The sequence below is a fragment of the Giraffa tippelskirchi genome, chromosome 2, assembly GCF_054371585.1.
Source record: "Giraffa tippelskirchi isolate mGirTip1 chromosome 2, T2T-mGirTip1v1.2.pri, whole genome shotgun sequence".
NCBI lineage: Eukaryota > Metazoa > Chordata > Mammalia > Artiodactyla > Giraffidae > Giraffa > Giraffa tippelskirchi.
The window spans coordinates 30,475,550-30,500,211 of NC_137276.1; the positions used below are offsets into that span (position 1 = coordinate 30,475,550).

Genomic DNA, 24,662 nt, shown 5'->3' on the forward strand with positions numbered 1-24,662 from the left:
CCCAGAGTTTGCTCAAATTCATGTCCATTGAGCTGGTGATGCTATCTAACCATCTCATCCTCTGCTACCCCCTTTTCCTTTTGCCTTCAAATGCAAAAGCATTTATATTTGGACTTCCCTGGTGGCTCAGATGATAAAGAATCCACCCGCAATGCAGGAGACCTGGGTTCAATCTCTGGGTCAGGAAGATCCCCTGGAGAAGAGAATGGCTACCCACTCCACTATTCCTGCCTGGAGAATTCCATGGCCAGAGGAGCCTGGTGTGCTTGTATAGCTATGACTTAAGAACAGTTTTAAAAAAGTACCCAAGGTAACAAAGCTATAATATGTAGAATCTGTAAATACAGGACTTAAACTCAGGTCTTCCAACTCCTGTTCCAGGGGTTTTCCCATGAAAAGTTGGGATAAGTTGACCAGTTGTTTGAGGGAATACAGTACTTTAGCCTTAGAGAGTGGTGGTTAACACAGACATAAGCTTTGGAGTCAGTATGTCCTGGGTTTCAATCCTTGCTGTCACTTATTAACTGTGTTCAATTCAGTTGCTGAGCAGCACACCAGGCTTCCCTGTCCATCACCAACTCCTGGAGTTTGCTCAAACTCATGTCCATTGAGTCGGTGATGCCATCCAACCATCTCATCCTCTGTTGTCCCCTTCTCCTCCTGCCTTCAGTCTTTCCCAGCATCAGGGTCTTTTCTAATGAGTCAGTTCGTTGCATCAGGTGGCCAAAGTATTGGAGCTTCAGCTTCAGCATCCATCTTTCCAATGAATATTCAGGACTGATTTACCTTAGGATGGGCTGGTTGGATCTGCTTGCTGTCCAAGGGACTCTCAAGAGTCTTCTCCAACACCACAAGTTCAAAAACATCAGTTCTTCGGTGCTCAATTTTCCTTATGGTCCAGCTCTCACATCCGTACATGACTATTGGAAAAACCATAGTTTTGACTAGATGGACCTTTGTTGGCAAAGTAATGTCTCTGCTTTTTAATATGCTGTCTAGGTTTGTCATAGCTTTTCTTCCAAGGAGCAAGCATCTTTTAATTTCATGGCTGCAGTCACCATCTGCATTGATTTTGGAGCCCCCCAAAATAAAGTCTGTCACTGTTTCCATTGTTTCCCCATCTATTTGCCATGAAGTGATGGGAACATCTATTAGCTGTGTACTTGTTGCTTAACAAGTCTGAGTCTCCATTTTCTTATATGTAAACTAGGTGTAATAATGAATTGTATCTACCTCTCAGAGTTATTCAAGAAGATCAGTGAGATTTTCCTGAGCACTGTGCTTAGACCATAAGATCTCAATAAATAGTAGTCATCATGGACAAATACCCAGGCAGCAATGACGCAGTGGACTGGCTGCTGTAGCTTCACGCTTCCCATCCCATTATGGTGGAAGGAATGTTTGTTTTTTTGTTCTTTTTTTCCTAGCTATTAGACATTTAGGAATAGTTCTCTCAGAAGGGGAAAGCAAGCATTGAAATGACAATGATTTTCAATGTTTAATAGAAGGAAAGGGAGTCAAAGAGTTTGTGACAAGCTAAAAACGAGGAAAAAGCATAGGAGACTGAAAAGAAATTATTGTAGTCACAACGACCATCATTAAAAAGTATCCTGACTGTATGTTACAAAGTAGAATTTGGCCATAAACACAGGATATATCATGAGTTCCAGTCACCAATACTAGTACCCATGTTAGTCACTGGCATATTTCCACTGCTCTGAGATGAAATGATAACAAATTATAGTGATTTTTCATGAAGCTAAATTTATTCAGTTTACACACTTGCTGTTTATTTTGATGTATCATTTCAGCTCTTTATTGGCTGTTAATGTCCTTTTCTTTTGGGAAGAAATAGTAATAAGTAGTTGATAGATTTAAGGTTCTTACTAGACAAAATAAAAATTTGGCAAATATGTCGGTTCTTCCACACTAATACTTATTTTGAAATCCTATTGTCTAGAAATCACTGGACCAGTTAATCTTCAAGATTTCTTACAAATATGGAAACTTAACTCCCAGAAAGAAAAATAATTTATCTATAAGGATCAAGAACCATTCAGTAACACCAGGCAGAGCATTTCCAAGGAGAGATTTCAATGCATCTAGTTCCCAGCAATTCATATTTTATACAGAGTCCCAATTCTTATCCCCTAGGAAATTACAATCTAAGGCAGAAGAGAGAGAGATTGTTATCATCTGGCACACAGAAGATAGGATAGAAACATCAGTATACACATTAACAATGAGCTACTTACAGAATATAATTAGGGTTAGACGAGAGCTAAGACAAAAATTGTGATATGGGGAGGGAGGTCCTATTTGGAAAGAGTAGCCCTGTGGAGAGTTATACCCAAACTAGACCAAAGGACTAAACGAGTCATCTTAGAGTCAGTCAGGACTATCTGGGACTCCTTAAATGTTATTGAATCACTTTATTTGCCTAGATGTCCTCAGGCTGGACATGGCTAGAGTTTCAGTGCCCAGACTTGAGAGATGGTTTTCCTCAGGAAGTAAGAAAAAAACACTGTTTTGTTGGGTTTGATTTTTATACTACATACAGGTTTTGGTGAAGACATTGAATACTTGTTAAAAAATTAACTAGGCCACCAAGAAATTACTGAATGGTTGGGTTACTAACAAAAACTGTGGATAAAGTTAATAATTAAGCAGATTCTCATTATAACCAAGTTCATTCTTAGTCACAAGAGTAGCTATTTTTGAAAGGTATATTAATTATAGACATCTAGTGGGTGAGTGATTTCTTTATTTCATTCAGGTGGTCTTCCTCTGGTCCCAATTAATGTGGCTTCTGAAAGTACATTCACTTGTAATCCAGGTGTTTAAGCCCTTGGAAAATCTGACTCCTTGTAAAAAATATATAATTAGTTTTAATTTTGAGTATAAGCAATGAACTAATGGCTTCTGAATTTGCAAGATAAGTATTTCCTAAAGGAGATGACCAGAAAAATGCTAATAACTGGGAAAACAAATTACTGAAAAGAAACCTAAAAGTTTAATGTGACAAATAAAACTATGCATTTATTTTCACATTCTTCTTGAGAGCAGTCTATGATTTTAGTGTGCAGAGCATGATTTGATTTATCATTAATTTAGCTCTCAGGCATTTACTCAGTGCCTACTAAGTGCCTGGTTCTGGTGATACAAAGGTAAGTAAAAACCTTTGTTCACCAGGCTGTTCCCATCTCTAGGAGTTGCTCAGTGCACATTTAAAAATTACAGTCATTTCAATTGAAACTCACACCATGCCACACACCCTTTCATAGAAGCACACACATATTTTCAAGGATCTAGATGTGTTAGGCATTTTTAGGAACTGTGGGAAGCAGGTTTTAGGGCCAGAGATCACCTCTAACTCTTCAGTATATTAACATCTTGGTTTTAAATATCATCTTTAAATAATATGGTGTTTTGTTTTTTTTTTCCTACTTTGGTCTCATTTTATGCAGACCTCCTAAAAGGTCTTCATGGCACTTGCCAGTCTAACCCAACCTAAGCTCTATTTCCTGGTTGATTAGTTTGGTAGAAGCTCTTCAGGGAACTTCAGTTGAGAGGAAGGAGGGAGAGGTAGGTTGCCATTTTACCGTTTTTTGGTGGCTGTGATACTGTCCTTGGCTCATGAACCCTTGGGGAAAACCTTGGCTCTGCATTTTAAGAGTTTTGCATGTTTGATATCAGTAGGCCCTGGGAGGCTCATGCAGTCCCCACACCACATAAAGTAGTTCTCTTCATTTGCCAAGTAGAAGCCCCATTTTATTCCAGAAAGAAGCCGAAAGGTAGAACCTGACAGTGTGGCTGCAGCAAACCAGATCTGGCGTCTCTCTTTCACTTTAACTGGGGACCTAGGGCTCAATCCCAGCACCCTGGGAGGTTCTGTGGGTTGGGGATCCATGAACCAGGGTGGGTGGTGCACCCTGAAGCTCTTGGCTGTTCTGGAGCATCCAGAAGCTAAGTGTGGGAAGATTCTGACTTTGGCTCCCGACTGAGTTTGGAAACCTAATTGTGTTACTGTTCTGTCCTGGCACCAGGAAGGTGTAATTCCCGGTGGGAGGGATGAACCCAAGGTTGATATAGAGGTGTGGCTGAGGGGGTGGCTCTGCTGCTGCAGTGGAGTAGTCAACCAGTGGCTCAGACGAGCGCAGCGCCTCCCAGACTAGGCAAGCACAGACAGGGTTGCTTTGACTTGGCCTAAGTCAGCATATAGTGAATCCCCCAAGACATTTTGGCCTCAGCTGCAGGCAGAAGGGAACCATGGGCAGCCCTTTACCCATACGGGCAGATAAACCTTTTGATCTGGTCACTGTGTGTTCCTTCTGGCCAGTCTTTGCCCCATCGAGGTCAGAGGCGGCTTCTGCGTGTCCGCCCAGCGCGTCGCAGAGGTCCATACTTGCATCTATGGAATCTCCCTTTGCTCTCTGTGCTTTGGCAGGAATCACAGTCGCCACTGCAGGACCCCTCTGCAACTTAACCAGCCTTGCTCTCGCTGCTTTACCCCAAAGAGAAGGGCCTGGAGCAGTAGAAATGCCTGACGCTGTCAGGGCAAACAGGCGAGCGACTGGTGCAGCCTCGACTCCACGGCGCAGGGGCTTTCGCGTCGGGGTCGCAGCTAGAATCGCCCTCCCCAGAGTCTTACTGGGAGGAAAGTAAAAACAAGACGTCCCGCCCGGTACCCCAAATGTTACAACGGTATAGTTTCGATCCCTCCCTCCTCTTCCCGAGCCTAGAGAGTTAAATCAGGAGGGTACAACACCACCCCTTCCTCCTACTTCCCGCCTCCCCCCCTCCACCCCCTTACCTTTAAAAAGTTAAAAAATGTCTGCAGTCGAAATCTCTTAAAGGGGCGGTGCTGGTGAATGAGTACTCTTGGCACGAGTCTCTGAGAAGGCTGGCTAGGGGCGTGAGTTCGCTCCACCAGCACCAAAACACTGAAGAAAAAAAAAAAAAAGAAAAAAGGGAGAGAGAGCTCAAGAGAGGGGGGGAAAGAAAGGGAAAAAAGGGGGGGGGGGAAGGCAGACAGACACACACTTTAGATAAGGACAATTAGTCACCAGCGAGACCCTGTAGGAAGAGAGGTTTAAATCAGAGGGATTTAATGAGGGTTCTCTGTGCCTTCCCTGAAGCCATGCCCTCCAGCAACTCCCGCCCCCCCGCGTGCCTAGCCCCGGTGGCTCTCTTCTTGGCTCTGTTGCTCCATCGCTCCCTTTCCTTCCAAGCTGGAGACAGGAGACCCTTGCCTGTAGACAGAGCTCCAGGTATGAAGGAAAAGACCCTGATTCTACTTGATGTGAGCACCAAGAACCCAGTCAGGACAGTCAATGAGAACTTCCTCTCTCTGCAGCTGGATCCGTCCATCATTCATGATGGCTGGCTCGATTTCTTAAGGTAAGGCAGGGGCTTCGATGGATCATTTTTTTTTCTTAAGTAGCAACCCCCACCCCCTTCCTATGCCCCCATTCCAAAGGGGGAAGAAGAAGAAGAAGAAAATACACCAGGCGGATCTCTCAAAGAGAAGAAAGGTTTTCCTCCTCCAGGAATATTTGCTGTGAGGCTGTAACTGGTGATTGAGAAAAGCAATGTTTTCTATTAAGATGCACATGTTTGCAATGCAGAAGGCATTTCAGAAACTTATCAGTTATGACTGAAAAAATGTTGTGCTTACATATATCCACAATTAGCTTCCCGGACTCCTTCTGAAGAGAAACAAGAGGTTCAGGGCAGTTACAAAAGCGAAGTAAAGGTCTTGAGCAACAAAGACCCGAGAGGAATGGGTGTGTGTGAGAGTGCGTGTCTGCGTGTGTCTGTGAATGTTTAAGCGGGATTCGCACGAAAGTGGAATTTTCCACGGAAAGATCGTTTCGTCAGTTCTCTCCCACTCCCAATCAATCTAGGCAGAGGCTTGAGCGATACGCAAATTGGTTCGAGTTTTTAATTTTATATTCTCTGCTATCCTCTCCAAATTTAAGAATTTTGTAAGATGCTTTTAATAGACCGAATGGTCCCCCAGTTCCTCCTCCTTAAATCTGCGGTAACTGCATAGCTTAGTTTTTCTTGAAAGAAAAAAAGGAAGAAAAAACCCTCGCTGCGGTCATAGCGTATATAAGGAGAGCGGAAAGGGTCCTAGAAATACTGTAGGGATGTTTCGGAGGTCTGAATCTCGCACCGGTGGATTAGGAAGCCGGGAGATTTATAATCGTGGATTCTACATTACTCTAGGGCTTGGACTCTTAATTGAGGCGCACCCTCTCCCCGGTTATTACTGTTCAGCAGTTAGGCAACCACGATCCCTTCACAACAGGGAGAGAGTTGCATTGTAAAAAATAAATAAATAAATAAATTGTCTACAATGTCGAATACAAGTGTTGAGTTTTAAAAAATTCCCTCCAAATTGGAGCTCAGCTGTGGGGTCCCTCGAAGAGCTCCGAGCGCTCTCAGTCTCACTTCTCTGCCCCGAGGCCGCGTCCGCCGTGCGTCTTTCGTGAGTATCTTTCACTCTCCGCGAAATTCGAGTTTGCTTCTCGTGTGCGCCCGCCCCTCAGTTCTCCGGGTAGCCCCTGACCTCTGCCCGGCCGGCGGACGCTGCAGGTAGCGGCAAGCGCAGTTTGGGGCGTTTCTTCCACGTGGATCGAGCGTTGCGGGAAGACTGAGTGCTTGCTGCTGCGGCTGCAGAGGCCGTTTCGGTTCCTGCCTGCGCCTCCGCTGGGAGGGCGGGAACAGCTCTGCGCGGCCCGGATTCCTCTTCGGAAGCTCTTCCGTGCAGCAGCGCGCGTCTTTGAGCTCGTCCGGGGAGGAGTGGGGGGCGCCAGGGCGGGAGGGGGGGGGGCTCCAGGGCGGGGGGGGGGGCGACTACACTTCCTACTTGCATCGCGGTTCTCCAGCTGCGCGGACTCCTTTGGAGTTCTTTTGCTTCTTATCTTAAAAACAACAACAAAACCTTTACTGTTCTCGCTAAATGCTTGCCGCAGAAAAGATTGTGGAAGGCGGCTTTTCGGGAAAGAAGCCGTGGCGGGGCGTATTTGCATTGGCTGTGCAGGCTTCCGGCTGGACGGTTGTTGGAAACGCCGGTTCCGCGGGGCCGGACTCGCGCAGCGGTCTCCTCTGCCAGCCGTGGGCCCACACGACGCCCGATTGCGCCCGCCTGGTAACGCAGTCCTTAAGTCTTCGGCCAAGGAAGGGATCCTTCTCCCTACTGAGACTTCTCCGGGCGGCCACAGCTTTTGTCAGAAACTCTGAAACTGGAGTCTCCGTTGTCCCCCCCCCCCTTTCCTATCCACCGTCTTCAAGATACTCTTTAGTACCATTTGGATTTGGATTTTCAGAACCTGAACCAGAAAAGCGTTAAAAATAACTTAGAAACCCGAAACTCAATAGCTGATGCCCTTAGTATTAAGCGTATCCGCATTGCTCGTTCTTTGCGCCTTCCCGAATTAGCAGCGTTTGGCTTTTTAAAAAAACTTATTTATGGAAATCCTGAACCTAAATAGCTGTAAATGCCATTGTTCTGATGCTCTTCAGAGTCTGCTGCGACGCGCAGGTTCCACATTTTGGCAAACTTCACTTTCCTCAGAGCTTCCAAATGATCCCAAGTGGAAAGGGAAAAAGATGGAGCCCAACTGGGGGGTGGAGAGAAGGTCGTTACCTTTCCTGAGATCTGGCTGAATTATTTCAGGGACCGAAGAGACATTGCTTTTACTGTGCAAGGCGGGTGTGGCGAGTATTTTCAGAAAGACAAGGATTTGGGAGATGCATGCAGTTGTTATAAGGTAGTGGAAAAGCAAAATCAACTTTGGCGTTGGAAAAAAAAACCTGGATGTCAGGTGCCTGGTCTGAGAGAAAGAAGGCGGCTTTCACCTTCTGCATAGAGGTTGCGGTGCCCCTGGGGCAGAGGAGGCAGATTCCCTCTTTCAGCCGAGAAGTTTGGCAAAAGTCGGAGCCCGAGGTCCGTGCGCTGCGCGACTCCTTACGGAGCGCTTTCCCGTCAGGGGCAGAAGCCCAGCAACTGCGCCTTAGTCCCATATTCTCAGCAGAAGCGTACCCCCACCTATGCACACAATGTTAACAAACAGTCTAACTCTTTGTAAATACTCCCTTCGGTGAGCACCGTCGGGGTGCCTGAGGGAGGGGGCCGCGACCAGCTGGGCGCAGGAGGCGTAGCGCCGGGTCCCTCGGCCCAAAGCTGGGCGGGCTAGGGTGCCAGGCGAAACGCTAGAGAGAGTGGAAAGAGGGATTTGCTGGTGCCCTGCGGCCTCTCGCTTGTCCCCCGTATCCTTTCCTTTCTCCTTTCTCTACCCCTGCAGCTCCAAGCGTCTGGTGACCCTGGCCCGGGGACTTTCGCCCGCCTTTCTGCGCTTCGGGGGCAAAAGAACCGACTTCCTGCAGTTCCAGAACCTGAGGAACCCGGCAAAAAGCCGTGGGGGTCCCGGCCCGGATTACTATCTCAAAAACTATGAGGATGGTGAGAAATCTGGTTCCCACTTTTGTTGGGTGGGTGAAGTTTGGGGAGTGTGGGGGAGCAATCTTTGTACGTGTGTGTGTGTGAGGGGGCGTGCAGATTTGGAGGAGGACCAGCTTGGAGCTCACCTGAAAAACTGGTAGCTGTAGGCGAGGGGACACAGGAGTGTGGGAGTTCTGAAGTGATTAAGTAAAAGGGACTCCTCAGGTTCTCCTTGTCCAGGCTCCTGCCTTTTCTTGGGCGGCTGAGTCTTAGAGGCCCAGAACTAGTAGCCAAAACTTACAGCCGACTAGTCCTGTGGGGAGAAGGTTCAAGGAATTTCTTGAGAAAATTCTTTCAGGTTCTTAGGCTGTTAAAGGGTCAGGGTCACGTTTCCTTTCTGAAATTATAGGAAAAGTTGCCTTTTGTTTTTCTTATTCCTTGCTTTCCTGAGGTGAGGCTACCGAAGTCTTCAGCCGTTTTTGAAATCCACTAAAATTTTCTGGAATAATCCCTTTTAGATTGGTCCCTTGTTGGAAAGGTTTGAAAATCTTTGCAGTGAGTTCTCCTTAAGACCGCCTAATCTCAGAGTCACACTTTCCCTCCCCCTAAGTTTCAAAATGGGATTCTAACTGCCAGCCTTTCCTGCCAGGATCAGAGTTGAGTGTTGGAAGGGCTTTGAAAACTCTGAATCCTTTTCTAATATGAGAGGCCAATCTTTTTTTTATATACGAACAGTCTCATTTTTACTAGGGAAAAGTGAAAATGGTATTTTAAAAAATTGTTTAGAGGGTTTGGTTTTAATATCAATGAACTTTCTGTGTGGGTAAAATAGGCAAGAAGGCAATTGTTGGGTCTTCAGCCACTAAGGTTGTTTAGATTGGATAGAAGAGGCATTAGTGTCCATTCTTGGAGGGTTATCTCTGCCCTGCTGTCCCTTTTCATAAGTGAGCTACAGTTTTATTTTTAAAGGGCTCAGGGACATGTTCTCAGAGCTCCCTGGATTTTGTTACATCTTGTCCTTATAAATCAGCAAAACGAGGAAAAGCCTGTTGTATTTTCTGGGGCTTTCACTGAACAGGAATTCTGGAGAGTTGGGATCTATTTCAAGGTTGGCTGAGAAACATTTTTTTTTAAAGTATCAGATGAGAAAGAGGGCAAGGCTCAGGCTTCTTGAGATTGAATCCTGAATCAGACTTAGTTTTTACAACATTTGCCAAGTGTGTAGGTGTTTAAGGCTACATCTTTTCAAAGGTAAATGTCATTGCCATGAAAATGTGGATTGCAGGTAGACTTTGCTGTCACTCAGCATAAAATGCTGAAAGCTAAAAGATAATCCTGAGCAGCAGCTCTGATGGTAATTTGACCCAGTGCTTTTTAGCTCCCAGGGTCACTGTCAGCTTTGTGTTCAGGTACAAGAAGGGAGGATATTAATCGTTTTCCTGATGAAACTGCTCTTCTTTGAGTCCATTTGAACTACTTCCTCTTTAGTTTGTGAAAAAAACTTGTAAGAGCCCCAGGAACCACTGTGTGTGGGGGGGAGCTATTATAAGTTTAGGAATTAGCCTTTTTCTCCAAAATTTGTACCTAGGATTATATTACCTATTCACTGAGAATGGAAGATCTGCTTAAAATGAAGGTTACAATTTGTTTTCCCTTTGTGAAAGGAGAAAGTGGGCATCATGGGGAGAAAGGAAATTGGTAGAAGGCCGTGCCCCATAAAACTTCATAGAATTAGGAAAAAATCGGAAATGGAAAAGATCTAAGAGGTCATCTTCAGTCCTCCCACCACTTCAGGGGCCAGTACAGGATCATTCCATATGGAATCCTTTTCTTGTCTTGTCCAACATGGTATTAAGTATCTCTAGGAATGTAGTTTTCACCACTCCTCTGGGAGAAAGTTCTTTTGTCCCATAGGTTTTTGTTGGTAAATTTCTCCTGAATTTTCCCTTTATATTCTCCAAATATGTGAATATTCCTTTTTGCATTGTTTTAGACATTTATCTTCAAAATAATTTCTTTGTTGTGAGTGTCAGCTTCAAAAAAAGGTTTCCTCTTACCTGTTTTTTATCTAGACTACCTGGATTTAATTCTTTTAAAACTTTCTTTAAAGTCAGTCCTTCCAGACACTAATCTGTTTTATTGCTCCTAGCTGAACTCCTTTTGATTTATGTTTCCCTGGTAATAAGATGCTCTGAACTATATCAGTATTTGAGGCCTTTGCACAGCTAAAGAGAGTAGGAATGCCCTGTTTCTGTCCTTTGATGCTCACATATCCTTAAATCACCCATATTGTCTTTGTTGTTACATGGTGTGTTGCAGAATTAAAAGCAAAAATGGTTTTGGTATAGGCTCAGCAATTTTGCAAATATTATACTTCAGTCGTCACTTTTCATCCAGTGATAACTATCATCATAATGAGCTTCTTAAAATAATTAGGTTTTCTCAGTAAATGGCCGTATAATAGGCATTTAGGCATAAGTACCCAATTTTTTAAAAAAAGAGATGTATTGGCTTAAACATAGTATAGAATAATGACATACATTTTGAGTAATTAGATATAGCTACTGGCACATGATGAAACTGAGTGACATAGGGAGGAGAATATGAAATTTGGATTCAGAAAACCTGTATTCAGGCCTGACTCTATCACTTATGAATATGTGGCCCTGGGCTTGCTGCTTCTGTGTAATACATAGATGATGATAATACCTGCTGTGCATTGCTTCTGTGAGGGTTCTGAGAGGTAATGTGTATAAAATATTTTGTCAAGTGCAAAGCACTATATGAAGTCTAAAGATTCCTACTCTTATTAAAGGCAGCTTCAGAAAATTTATAATATATATATTTAATATTTTAAAGGGGAATTAAGAAGTAAATAAAATGCAGTAGACCAAAGTTTATACAGAAGAAAGGAGATAGAATTAGGGAATTGTTTGAGAGGATTAAGAAAATGTAGGGAGAATTCTCTTTAAGAAATGAAGGTGGAGAACATAAGAGTGCCTATTTTTTTGCGTGTGGTAATGAGAGAAGAGACTAATATTTAGTTTTATTATATACTAACATTTAAATGAACTGATACCCAGCTTGGGTAATGTACACTTTTCTGGTTAATGCATTCGTATTGCTATCTTGATGTGATTTTTTTGTTTTTGTTGTTTTTCCCTGAACTAACTTAGCAATTAGCAAGTCATGTGGCTTGTATTTTCTGAATACTTTTAAAGCATTTTAAGGCAGCTGCATTTCCTCTTTCTAAAGTCACTGTTTAGTAATTAGCCCCCAACTAAAATAAATAAATTTATAAAAAAAAAAAAATAAAGTCACTGTTTATATATCACTTTGGGAACTTCTCTGGTTAGTTCTTTAATACAGTTACCTATTCCACTTTAGCTTAGGCAACTTGAATTTCATACAAACATGATGGAAGAAATGAAAATAGGAAATAGGATTATTCTTCATACTTTGGAGTCTTACCCTTTGCCTAACTTCTCTCGGTTCTATGTGATGTTATGCTATTCTTGCTCCTAACAAAGAAATCTTAGGCCTTTTGTTCTTAAATTTATTTTGCCACAGTCTGCTCCTCTTTGTTATATTTTCAGTGTGCTTTATTTGTATGCCTGTCTCTTTACTGCCATAATCATATCTTTAATCAAGATATATACCATTTATTGTGCACATCAAAAGCCAGCTTAATATTTTTAAAATATCACATTCATCATGTCACTCTTTTGCTGGTAATCTTTTGATTATTTTTGGATTGCTTACAGGAAATGTTCAAACTCCTCAACTTGCCATTCACAACCTTTTTAAAATCACAGCTTATCTTTTGTACTCTTATGTTTTCATATACCTTTTATTGCAGCCTTGCTTGATTTTCATTGTTTCCTTAAAACATCTTTATCTCAATCCCTTGTGTTCAGCCATTCTCTCTGTGCTTTAAATGCCTTTTTCTTGGCTTTGTTAAAATCTTAACTACCCACTCTACCCAATTCTGCAAGTGCCCCTTATTTCCACAAGCCTTTCCTGAACAGGTCATTTCATAGCTATCTTTTCTTTCTTTGGACAGTTGCAGCTTTCTTTCTTTTGGCCCCTTCTGTCTTGTTTTACTTTTTAATAGAATGTAAATTATTAATAGGAAGGGACCATATCGAATTGTTGTATATCCTCAAATGTCTAGCATTCTGTCTGGCACAGAGTAGAACTTCAGCAAATATTTTTGGATGCATACTAGGTTAAAAGTGTGTTAAAGGCACTGGAAAAATGAAGGTTGCCAATGAAGAAATGAGTAAACACATACATAAGGATTCTTTTCATTTTTTACCTTCAATGCATTTTCCCATGAAGCCCATTCTTAATATTTATTTTAATGACATGCTTCATTATTTTAACTATGTTCTCTTTATCTTTGGTAGTCTAAGTGCCTTGGTTTAATACTGTGCATTAAATCAACTTTACCACCTGATTTAAAGCCTTGCACTGGACTCACACTTTTTTTTTTTTATCATATCTGTTTCTTCTTTGCCTTTACTTTAGCTTTGCTTGGTTGACCTTTTGTAGTTTCTGCGTCTAATTTTCCAACTCACAATTTAATAGTACCTTTTCACAAATTTAAATGTTGTTTTCAATTTTCATTTCCTGAAAATTTTTGCTTCTGAGAGCTTCTGAAATCCTAAATAATGAATGTGGAGTACAGTTTGTAAACTCTAAGGCACTATACAACTAATATAATTGTTCTCCTTTCTCCAGGAAGTTTTCCTAGTTTTAGTAGAGGTGAGGTAGTTAATTCTTTGTCTTGAAGGCAGCAGTCCATCCATCAGGACATATGACATAAGAACAGCACAGCTGCCAAAATACATATTTGCCTTGAACATACACACTTTGCACAATCTTACTTTATTTTACATAAATGTTTCTTGAAATTCGGTTACGTTTAACAAGTCTTTATTGATTACCTGATCTGTGTTTAGTTTGATGCTGGACAAAATGGCAGATTATCAAACAAATAAAAGATACAGTACCATATCAACATTAGAGCACAACTGTAATTTTTGCAGTAGGCAAGATCCACTAATCAGTATTAACATAAGTAGGTGTAGTTTAAGACAAAATGGGATATTTGCATAGCGTCAAAGCATTTCTTTCATAGTATTAATTAATTATTGTGGTGGTTTTAGCATATGGCCACTGATTCTTTGATACATTTAGGATGTGGAGCTTCTGTTCTCTGCTTGAGTGTGGGCTGGATTTAACAACTCCTTTCTAAAGAAGAGCATCTGTAAGAGGGAAAATAGTAACTTTACAGTGGAGAAGCTGTCAGATATCATTTCAACAAAGTGAGCAAAGTTAACATCAGCAGATGAGTCATGTTGATATCATGTATTCCCTGATGTCATGTGATGAGAAGGATACCTCACCTTTGTGATATTCTTTCCTCAAATCCATAACTTTCTGTAAATATTAGAAAACACTAGTCAAATTGAAGGATAATACAAAATACTTGATCTTTCCCCTTCAAAAGACATTGTCCCAGCTATCAATGATCTAATGGCTTGTTAGTGAGATAACGTTTATAATGATAAAACTGAAGAGTAACAGAAAGATAATATAGAATATAGACGTGCTAAGTGGAACAAAATAGTTTGCCAGAGTGTGACAGGGGAAACAGAGATGAGTACTGGCCAGACTTAGGTGGGAGTTAGATAGGGCCTTGTGAATTATAGAGATGAGGAGAGAGGACATTTCATTCAAAGGAAATAGCATGAGGCAAAGCCGAATTATGTGTTTGGGCAATAAGGAAACCACCCTGCCTAAATAGAAGGTACATGTTAGAAATTACATTAGTTCATATTGCTAGAAGCATAACAGATTTCTTTTTATAGAAGCCTATTTGCATATTTTTGTTAATTCAGAAATGTTTATAATTTAAAATTATGAAAAGCACATATTAGAAATTATTCTAAGAAAAGCTCATTTTTCTCAAATGTCTAGTTTGTATTTAAAGAAGTTCTAGTGTAATGTATTTTTGTTAGCTTCAAAATATGTAATTAAAAAAGAAGAAAGTACATGTGGAAGAGTAAAGTTTGGTTGGGTAAATCCAGATCAGATGATGGGAATGTTGAATTTTAAGCATAGTAAAATGGGATTGGCCCTATAGGAAAATAGAAGCTATTATAAATATTTTTACTCTATTGGAGAGGGGAAGGACATGTTTTCAACATGGACAGTGACCCTTGCCCTTCCCCATTCTTCTTTTCTAAATCATTGCACACATTCATATACTTTACCTAAAATGTGTTACAACTGCACTTGATGAGGTTTGAGTTATGAAGCATGTTTGAAGGACAGATAATTTAAAACTAAATTATTAATTTGGTTCTTATAGGATATGTAAAGTAAAGGTTTTAGGATTTGCTTGATAATTTTTATTACTCTTCTTTTATAGAGTAAAAAAAGGCCACTATTTCATGTTTATTCTCTCATGAATTTACTCATTGGACAGGAAGCTAGTTCCAGGCTCGTTTGGTGCTGAGGCTGAGAAGATGAATGAGGCCCAGGTACAGTTGTCAAATTACATACTCCTGACCTGTTATCACTTCAGAGCATCAGCCAAAACTAGTTTCTAGAGATTATTTAGGCCAAGAAAAGCCTCCATTCCAAGGTCTGCATTTAGCATTTCATGATTTGTCTGCCAGCAACTTTAGAAGGATTTGACACAATTTAATATTGTATTAAAGGGTGTCAGAAATCATCTGAAGTTTTATGTGTATTTTATTCTGCCTTTTGGAAACAAAGTAGATGTGTTTTCTATAATTTTTGAAATTTGGTACTCAAGTCTGGAGTGCTAGTTACAGCTCACTACATATACCCCTGTGAATTTGAATGTGGTATCTCACAAAGATAGTTATCATGCCATTTGGTCACAGTTTAGTAATTGTGGATCTATCTAGTGCTGGAAGTGGTAGAGAAGAGATCTGAAAACTCTGGTCTACTGCTTGTAGAGTTGGCTTCATTTCAGTGAATCAGAAAATAGACGTTTCAATCACAACCACATTTGCATAATTTATCACCTGATAATTGGGTCCAAAGGTAATCCACAAATCGTTGTGTGTTCCTGTACAACACAAATTGTGTTGCTGTTGCCAATACCAGATATCACTATTTCTCTTGCCATATTTATTTACATCCTCTCTTCTGTTCTCCCAAGGCCTTCTGGTGGCATGGGTACCTTGTGGAAGAAAAGAAATTTCTTTCAAAATTCCGTGGGCCTCTTCAGCCTGCCAGTCACATGGTCTGGGTTTGTAGAGGCAGGAGCCTCTTCTGAGAATCCTTTATCAAGGTGGATTGGATGTTAAGACTCTTAACGTCTGTGCTTCTTAGTACCTTAATCAAATTTTCAGCTGTCTGTCTGTGAGCAATGGATTGGAACTCTGAACAGTGTGTGTGTATATATGAGACAGAAAGAGATAAAAATAGAGACAGAGTATGAATATATGAGCATGAAAGAATTTTGTGTGTTTTGTTTGTTTTTGGCACTTGTCCACGGATAGTGATGTAGACAAAGTAAATACACATTTGTGGACTAGTAGCTAGTACTGTGGGAGTTCCCTGGTGGCTCAGACAGTAGAGAATCTGTCTGCAATGAGGGAGACCTGGGTTTGATCCCTGGGTCGGGAAGATCCCCTAGAGAAGGAAATGGCAACCCAGTCCAGTATCTTGCCTGGAGATTCCATGGACAGAGGAGCCTGGCAGGCTATAGTCCACAGGGTCCCAAAGAGCTGGACACAACTGAGTGGCTAACACAGCTAGTACTGTAGAAGGTATAGCTATCTTGTTGGACTCCTTTGTCTTTTGGTTTCATGATCAGTTTTCTTCATTTTAGTACAGTGGAAGACCGTAATTTTGCTTAATTCAATACATGTTTTTTGATTATAAATCATATCCCAAGCTTAGTACTAGATACTGTGGCTACCCAAGAGGAATAGAATATGAACTGTACTCTTAAAGTACTCTGGTCTTACATATTCAATAGAATTTCTCAATGGTCTTGAGTAGCATGTTTCTATTTTAATCAGACTACTGTTTGTCAAGTCTTTCCAATTTGCTTATCCTATGCCCTCTACCTTGAACACTGATTTTCTGTCTTGAATTAAAATTTTTACTTGTCCTTCAAAGCTTTGCCCAAATTCCCTTTTTCATTAAGGTTTCTGCTGGGCCAGTCCTTATTAATCCTCCCTCATTCTCTAAATTTTTCTGAAATTCTGCTCTGAATACTTGATCTAATTTAGTCCAAGTGACCCAGAATTTATGTTTGATTGACTTAAACAGACATCATTTTTGTCTCTAGGAATTTAAAATTAAAACACACTGTGATTGCTATACACATAAAAATCCATATAGAGAGAACTATCATCACATTGCATGCAACAGACACATGAAGTAAAACAAAGTATTTATATTTATTTACAAACCTTAATGTATGTGTTTTGCTTTTTGTGTAGTGAAGAATGAAAAATATAAACTACATATTTAGAAAAGATGGGGTACATACCTGTATCTGTATGTTTGAATTGAGGGATTTGGAAATTGAACCAGTACCTTATTTTTTACTTGCTCTGGAAAGGTAAAAACACTTTGAAAGATGAAAGATGAGATTAGAAAGCTGGGAAAAGTTGAATTGCTCAGATTTGGGTTATTATCTTAGAAATACTATGGAAGGATGGATATTCCCCTGCAGCTTAATAAGAATAATAACATAGTAATATTATCTAACATTGTTGGGTGCTTCTTATGTGTTAAGTACTATTTTAAGGAATTTACATAGATTAATATTTAATCTTCTTATCAGCCCTATGAGGAAAGTAGTATTTTTCCCACTTGACAAATGGGGAAACTGAGGCACAGATTGGTTAACTTGCCCAAAATCACCTAGGTGAAGAGTTGTAGAGCAGGGACTCAGTGACATTACTCGTTAAACCTGAAGGCTTAAGCAGAGCCTGTGTTAATGAACTTGTTTTTATACTAATTAAATGGGTCATCGTGTAAGTTGTTAGCTTTTCTGAAGTCTTCATTATCCATAAAATGAATAAAATGGATCACAGTGTCTGTTTGGGGCATCTAATTCTAAGATTCTGTGAGTTAGAGATCTCCTCAGACATACAAGGCCCGTAGGAAAAAATAACAGTGGGACCAGGATATGATATATTCGAAGTTAAAGGATGTGGAACAAGCTGTAAGGGCTATAGGAATTCAGAGGAGGAGGTTAAATGAGAGCTGGAGTAGTCAGGACAGGTGCCTAGGAGGAGAGATCTTGATTTGGCCTTAAGGGTAAATAATAATAATAATAATGCTTTAAATAATAGCATTTTGTTTTGAGTTCTGTGTTTTACATATATTATCTTATTTAATTCTTAAATCAATCTGTTGACAAATGTGTGTGTGCCCAAATGTGTATGTGTGTGTACGAAGAAATGGGGACTCAGAAAAGACATGTCACGTGCCGAAGGTCATAAGATGAGTAGTTAGTGCAACTAGGATTAGAACCCAGTCCTATTTTCTCTACACCATGCTTAGATAAGAGAGATCCAGTCTTTGATTCATTCACTAATTCATTTATTTGTCCATTCATCTATCAGGCGCTCAGAAGCCCTATACCAAGTATCGTGGAACATTAAAAAAGAAATGTGTATCCATAGACCCTCCCATGAGGGTCTGGTGGGTTAGGACACAAAATATGTGTTAGGAAAAACAAGAGAATAATCACAGAGAGACACATGAGCAATTGAAAGAGATGGTCGTCACCTTTTATAATGTGTTTGCTTGTGTGCTGGGATCTAGTTTAGTCTCAGGTTCTTTTTGAACTGTTCTTCATTGACAAACTTCTGGACAGGCTGCAGGATGTCATTTTTGTAGATTTCACATCTGAATCTCAGACTCCCTCGAGATTGTAATCCAAACCTAGAGTGAGGTTAGAACTAGTTCAGAGAATGACACAGAAGGGACTTTCTAGAGCACTCTGTGGATGCTAGTATCACTGAGGAGACTTCCAACAGAGAAATTAGAAGCCTTTTAAGTTCAGGCATTCATAAGAAATCACAGTGAGAGGAATTCATTTACCACAGAGGAGGCCCATACTGAGTAGGCAGATGAGCTGGAAATAGAACGTGAGCTTTTGGTGATGGGCACTAAATCATGCACATTTAACAAAATGTTTGTGATCACCATTGAGATAAATCTTTATGTGTCTCTCAGTACCTTAATGGGCTTCCCATTTGGTGCTGGTGGTAAAGAACCTGCCTGCCAGTGCAGGAGTTATAAGAGATGTGGGCTTAATTCCTAGGTTGGGAAGATCCCCTGGAGGAGGGCATGGCAACCCACTCCAGTATTCTTGCCTGGAGAAAGAATCCCATGGACAAGGGAGCCTGATGGGGTTCAGTCCATAAGGTCACAAAGAGTTGAACACGACTGAAGCTACTTAGCATGCATATGCCAAGTGCCCTAACAGGTATACTCTTTATCCGAATGTTTATTTCTTAGCAGTTGTTGGAAAAAAACCAAATTGTGGACTTACTTGCCTGGCCATCATGAATCCTCTAGGAAGAGTAGACTCAGGTTAAATTCACTGAGTTTTAGATTCAAAAGAAACTACAATTCAGGTTTAGCCAAGTTATAACTCATAGGTGAAACTAAACATGTAACCTGAAACCATTAGAAAAATAAATGCTATTGTTTCATAGAACATTTGTAGAAGCAAATGAATGGTACTCCAGTCCAAAGGTCAGGATTTTCAACAACTTGCTGTAGAAAACTTACACTTATTAAATGTCTTCACTAGGGGTTTTTGTGTAGTGGATGACTGAGGTCTTTTGTTTCTTCTATTTTCCTCATGGCATTAAAGTTGAAATTTGAAAGCTTTCAAAATGAAATTTCTCATAGAAGTTATAACCACAGGTTTTAAGTTTTCATCACCTAAATGTGGAACAGAACCATTGACAATTTGCGGGGGAGGGAAAGAGAGATTTGAGGACACATGTGGTGTGCATCAAGAATCAGTGTAAATCAGGAAGGTATGGTAAGGGGGATTTCCTGTGTTACAGACCTTCTGAAATAATGCTCCCCCACCTGCCATCAGTACATTCCAAATTAAGGTGCTGGCCTTTGCTGACACCTTGCAGGGATGGTGTGCCCCTTACCTGACATGTTGTAGTTTCCTTGAAGCTTCAGTCAACAGTTGGCTGCTAGGAGAGGCCGTCCTGGGGATAATGTGTTACTTTGATTGTGTCCTTCCTTTTGTACCTCATGAGTTTGGCTGGTACGTACCCATGGGGCCAGACTAGTATTTTGTTCTTTTTTAATCCTTGCTGTAGGATAGTTCATTTCCACATTTCCAGTCTGATAATACTAACTACCAATTACTGAGCACTTATACATCCCAAGTACTAGGGCAGAAGCTCTTCAAAGGTGATCCAGTTTTTTGTTCCTCATAACCCCTGTCCTGTTTGATAGAAGCTTGGAGAAGTTACTCAGTAGTTCTGAATTCTGGCTGCATTCCCCTAGTGAGGGGAGCTTTAAAAATTATTGGGTCCTAGGCTAATTAAATCAATTTCTGGTGGAGCCAAGGCTTTGTGATTTTTAAAAATCTTTTTAGAATCCAGGTGGTTCTGAAGTGTGCATCGGAGTAAGAATCCCTGGGTGAAGTGATTTGCATAAGGTACTCCAGTGGGTCTGTTGTGGAGTTCAGGTCGAGACAGTCTGAATCTAGAGACAAGGCATAGTCAGCTCTACTTCAGTGTGCATGTGAATCACCTAAGGATCTAGTTAAAAATGAGATTCTGATTTCTCAACAAACTCCCAGGTCTTGCCCATGCTGCTGATCTCAGTACCACATTTGGAGGAACTAGGCTTTGCTACTGGTTACTAGTACTAGTACCTATGGTAACCAGAAGGGGTAATGTTCTCTGAAAGGCAGCAGCAAGATGGAGAGCTGGGAGGGGCTTCTCAAACATTTTACTTTAGTAATGATGGCAGGGATCATAGGCTGATTATATAGACTTTTCAGGGTTTTCCAAGGGCTAAACAACCTGTTTCAGGTTATTTTCCTGTTCCTGAGATCCTTGGAAGTTTAAGACTGGCAAAACTAGTCAAAACATCACTTGCTGAGGTGCTTTCATTTATTAGGCATAGATGTGAGTTGTAATTGTTAAATTGGTCACCTTTCAAAACCTTCTCCTCCTCTTTTTTTAGGGAGGCTGGAACAGAAATTCAAAGATGAGAAGTTACAAGAAATCCAGGAGTTTTAAATTAAATACTCATTCAATAAACATGTATTAAGCACAGTTACTATGTATCAGCATTGCAGTATGTTCTCCCAAAGGATACAAAACTAAATGGAACACAATCCTTACTCTGATAGAACTTACACTTTAGTGGGAAAAATGTCATATGTTTACAATAGATAATGATGTGATGAAAGTATAAATAGACAAACTACAGAGGAAGAAGCAGTAAACTTACCTGAAATAGTTGAGGAAGACTTCAATGGTATCACTGTTGTTACTTCTGATTGTCATAGATGTTATTGTTTCTGATTGTTGTAAATATTTATAGGAGTTTAGGTTATTAGAACATTGCTGAGATTTCTTAGTGTTTCCTCTATATTACATAATAGTTGTATTATTTTGAGATTAAGTGTGCAGATGATTCTCATCAGTAACATGCATGAAAAAAATTGAGATTAAATGTATTTTCTTCTGGAAACAATATCAGTAACATCATCAGTCTGCATTTATTGAGCACTTCCAAGATGCTATAAGCATTGTCTTATTTAATCTTTTAAAAATGGGTTTATTGGTATATAATTTACGTTCAATAAAATTCACACACCACTTACACACTTCAGTGGCTTTTATAATATTCACAGAGTTGTGCAACCATCACAGTCACATTTTCATCACTGCAGAGGGAAACCTCACATCCCTTAGTTATCTCACCCAATCTCCCCCACCCACAAATGGAGGCAACAACTAATACACCTTCTGTCCCCATGGATTTGCCTATTCTGGGTATTTCAGATAAATGAAATCATACAATAAGTAGTTCTCTGGGAATAATTACTTTAACTTTGCATAATGTTTTAAAGTTTCATCCTTGTTATAACATATATCAATACTTATTTCTTTTTATTTCTGACCAGTATTATGCTGTATCAATATACCATATTTTGTTTATCCCTAAAAGAATGTTTCTTTTAGTTCATGAGTGTAATGAAACCTTTTTGATGCAATGCTAAATCTCCTGCCTGCCTGTTTGATTGCCTTTGGTATATCTTACTTTTCCTTTGGTCTTACTGTCGCTGTCCTAGTCTAGCTGCTGCTGCTGCTGCTAAGTTGCTTCAGTCGTGTCCGACTCTGTGCGACCCCATAGATGGCAGCCCACCAGGCTCCGCCATCCCTGGGATTCTCCAGGCAAGAACACTGGAGTGGGTTGCCATTTCCTTCTTCAATGCGTAAAAGTGAAAAGTGAAAGCAAGGACGCTCAGTTGTGTCCGACTCTTAGCGACCCCATGGACTGCAGCCTACCAGGCTCCTCCGCCCATGGGATTTTCCAGACAAGAGTATTGGAGTGGGTTGCCATTGCCTTCTACGGTCCTAGTCTAGACCATCTACTAAAATGGTAATCTCCTAATTAGTGTCAGTAGCCCCAATTTCTTTGAAACAAAGGTAATAAACAATTCTTGAGCACTGACCCTCTGCAAGGCATTTTATATTATATCTCATTTAATCCTTACCAGGCAGATTTTCTCTTCTCTTCAAGTTGAAGAAGTGCTTCCCTGTTGACTCAGCTGGTAAAGAACCCACCTTCCAGTACAGGAGACACAAGAGATATGGGTTTGATCCCCTGGAGAAGGAAATGGCAACCCACTCCAGTATTCTTGCCTGGAAAATTCCATGGACAGAGGAGCCTGGCAGGCTATATAGTCTATGGGGTCACAAAGAGTAAGACACACTCACACACACATAAGTTGAGGAAACTGAAGTTCAGGGAGGTTAAGTAACTTGTCCCATCTTTACAACTAGGACTTGCTAGAATCAGAGTTTATGATTCTAAAATTTGTGTTTTTTCAACAATACATGGTTGCTTCCAGTCCATTTTAGAGTTTTGTAATATCTGGTTCAATGATGAATACATTGCAGGTGGTCAAAATGCTTGCTTACTTGTTTTGAACTCCTGTTTTCATATACCCTACAGCATTTAAAAGCCAGAGAGGGACTAATGATACTCTTACTATAAAATAATAATGCCTAAGGATTCAGTCCACATTTCACCTTAGAGTAGACCCCTGTTCCTTGGTATCTCTGCCCTTGAGAGTGTGGTGGTGTTTTTAAAAATCATTATATGCCTTGTGCTAAGCACAGGCCTGGCACATAGTAGGTGCTTGATAAATGTTGAAGGAATAATCAATAAGTTAGCTTGTGGTGATCTGGAATCCATCAAAATTGAAGACAAAAGTCTGTAATTCATGTACCTTGAAGGTAGTTGTCCTTCCAGTGGTTGTTTCTGGATCTGTGTTTGCAATCACCATTAACCAAAAGAACCCCAGAGTCTACAGAGAATCCATGAATCTAATCTAATGAAATATTCACATGCAGAAAATAGAGATCTTTAGGAGTTGCTGCTTCCATGTTAAGAAGGAGCCCTCACATCTTGAGAGTCTTGTTGTATTAGAGCAAGCTTGTTTATTCAGAAGGAAAAAAAATACAAGGAGAAACTAAAAACAGACTAAAGCTAAATGGATAACTCCTAGTAACTGGATATTAGGCGGGAATCGAATTCTGGGATTCTCTTCCCAGCCTGGCAGTTGATTTACTCAGCTGCTCCCAGTCCCTGGCTTGCCCCCCAAGTGGTCACATTTGCTTTACTAGTAGAGGAGGGGGCTGTGGTGAGGGCATAAAGTGAGCATTGTGAAATCTTGATGACATTGGAGGACTGATGAGTTACCACCATAGACACCAGTTTCATGCTCATCCTCTGACAGTTTTGGTTTACCGGAAGTTAGAAGAGCTCTGGAAATAACCGTGAGCATAGTTTGAAAAGTAAAATTTTCTTGAGAATGAAGGAATGTAGGGTGGATTTTTTTAACGAACATTAACCTTTGGTCCTTTTCTTGGGTTTTTAGTTGTGGTCAGGAGTATTTGGAAACGAAGGAATGTTACTCTTTTTATCTTTTTTGTTTTTCTGTAACTGCTTAATATTTGGGAATTGATGAACTACAGATAATGATTATGTGCCATTGAGCCAGTGCCATTTCCAATATACCAAGGCCATTTGGGAACCAGTTGTAAAAGGCATTCCTTGGAAGATGAAATTGGGATTGGGGATCAGATTGTGCAAGACAATCTGAGGATTAACTAGAGAGTTAAGTAAAGGGGTTTGAGTTTTATTCTTTACATAACAATCAGTGAAAGATTGTGATTAAGAAAATTATATATGATATTTTAGGAATATTTATTTCATACCTCCTCATAGAACAGAACAGTGGTAGATTCCTAGCTGCAGAGGGACCAAGAAGAGACTAGTGAGAATATCTAGGAGTGAGATGTGGACAGATTATATTAGTAAAGCAGCAGTGGGAAAGAAAAGGAATACTTGGGGAGTCATTACAAAGGAAAAATTGACAGGACATGGTAATTGATTTGATATGGATAGTATCCTTTGCAATTACTTTGTGCTCCAGTTCTAACATGAAAGGGAGACTCTTTTTAAAAAAAGAGATTCATTGGGATCAAACAGAGCTTACAAACTGAGGGATTAATAACACTGGCATGAGCCAAACTTAATTTTTTAAAATTTAGTCAGTGCAAAGCAGGTTTTTGGCTGTCAGTTCAAGTAGAAATAATTTCCCTTTTCACTTCTTTCTTTTCTGGATTTTTCTTTCAAAAGGCAATTAAAGTCAGACAGTTGGATTGTTGAGGATGGAGTTAAAAATCGTTTCTAAGTATTAGTACATGGGAAGAAAACACTTTTGTATTTCACATCTGTGTGACAGTTATGATTCTAGTTAACATATAGGGGGAAAATCTTTCCTGTAGCTAATATGCACTCTTAAACCTGCCCTGGCATCTTACAGTTTTATATTCTTGCTTATAAATAGGGACTAGGTAAGTGAGTGGATGGCTCTGTTAATTGTCGTCATCTTATCATCATGTTGCTGACATCATCA

The 24,662-nt window shown here is 40.4% G+C and overlaps 2 protein-coding genes across 8 annotated transcripts in view; one reads left to right on the forward strand and one right to left on the reverse strand.

The window, feature by feature from the left end:
- Positions 1–5,110: 5,110 nt before the first annotated feature.
- HPSE2 (heparanase 2 (inactive)) overlaps positions 5,111–24,662 on the forward strand; it is a 658,038-nt gene continuing 638,486 nt past the window's right edge. For all 3 annotated transcript variants that reach the window (XM_081549219.1, XM_081549229.1, XM_081549238.1), the window contains exons 1-2: positions 5,111–5,400; positions 8,313–8,470. In XM_081549219.1, the coding sequence (XP_081405345.1) occupies positions 5,111–5,400; positions 8,313–8,470 (448 nt within the window). The remainder of the gene's footprint in view (positions 5,401–8,312; positions 8,471–24,662) is intronic.
- LOC145529254 (uncharacterized) lies at positions 13,371–23,359 on the reverse strand. 5 transcript variants are annotated; one of them, XR_014071066.1, is made up of 7 exons: positions 22,968–23,340; positions 22,230–22,339; positions 20,957–21,026; positions 19,636–20,200; positions 18,245–18,400; positions 15,514–15,671; positions 13,371–13,894 (listed from the first exon to the last, which is right to left on the reverse strand). XR_014071066.1 is itself a non-coding variant. In XM_081549251.1 (6 exons), exons 1-4 carry the CDS (start codon positions 23,022–23,024, stop codon positions 20,011–20,013), a joined length of 387 nt encoding a protein of 128 aa, XP_081405377.1. In that variant the 5' UTR covers positions 23,025–23,359; the 3' UTR covers positions 15,487–15,671; positions 18,245–18,400; positions 19,636–20,010. The 5 variants fall into 5 exon arrangements, 1 of the variants encoding a protein (XP_081405377.1); XR_014071071.1 differs by lacking the exon at positions 20,957–21,026 and having other exon boundaries at positions 22,230–22,420; XR_014071076.1 differs by lacking the exon at positions 13,371–13,894 and having other exon boundaries at positions 15,487–15,671; positions 22,230–22,420; positions 22,968–23,359.

What these genes read in the sequence shown, in the direction of transcription:
- LOC145529254 (XM_081549251.1), bottom strand. Translation starts at nt 23,024, where the DNA reads ATGGTGATTGCAAACACAGATCCAGAAACAACCACTGGAAGGACAACT. An exon ending in GAAGGACAACTACCTTCAAG is followed by an intron (nt 22,300 to 22,967) that starts GTACATGAATTA and finishes CTGTACTGGAAG; the next exon opens with GTGGGTTCTTTACCAGCTGA. An exon ending in GAGAAGAGAAAATCTGCCTG is followed by an intron (nt 21,027 to 22,229) that starts GTAAGGATTAAA and finishes TACAACAATCAG; the next exon opens with AAACAATAACATCTATGACA.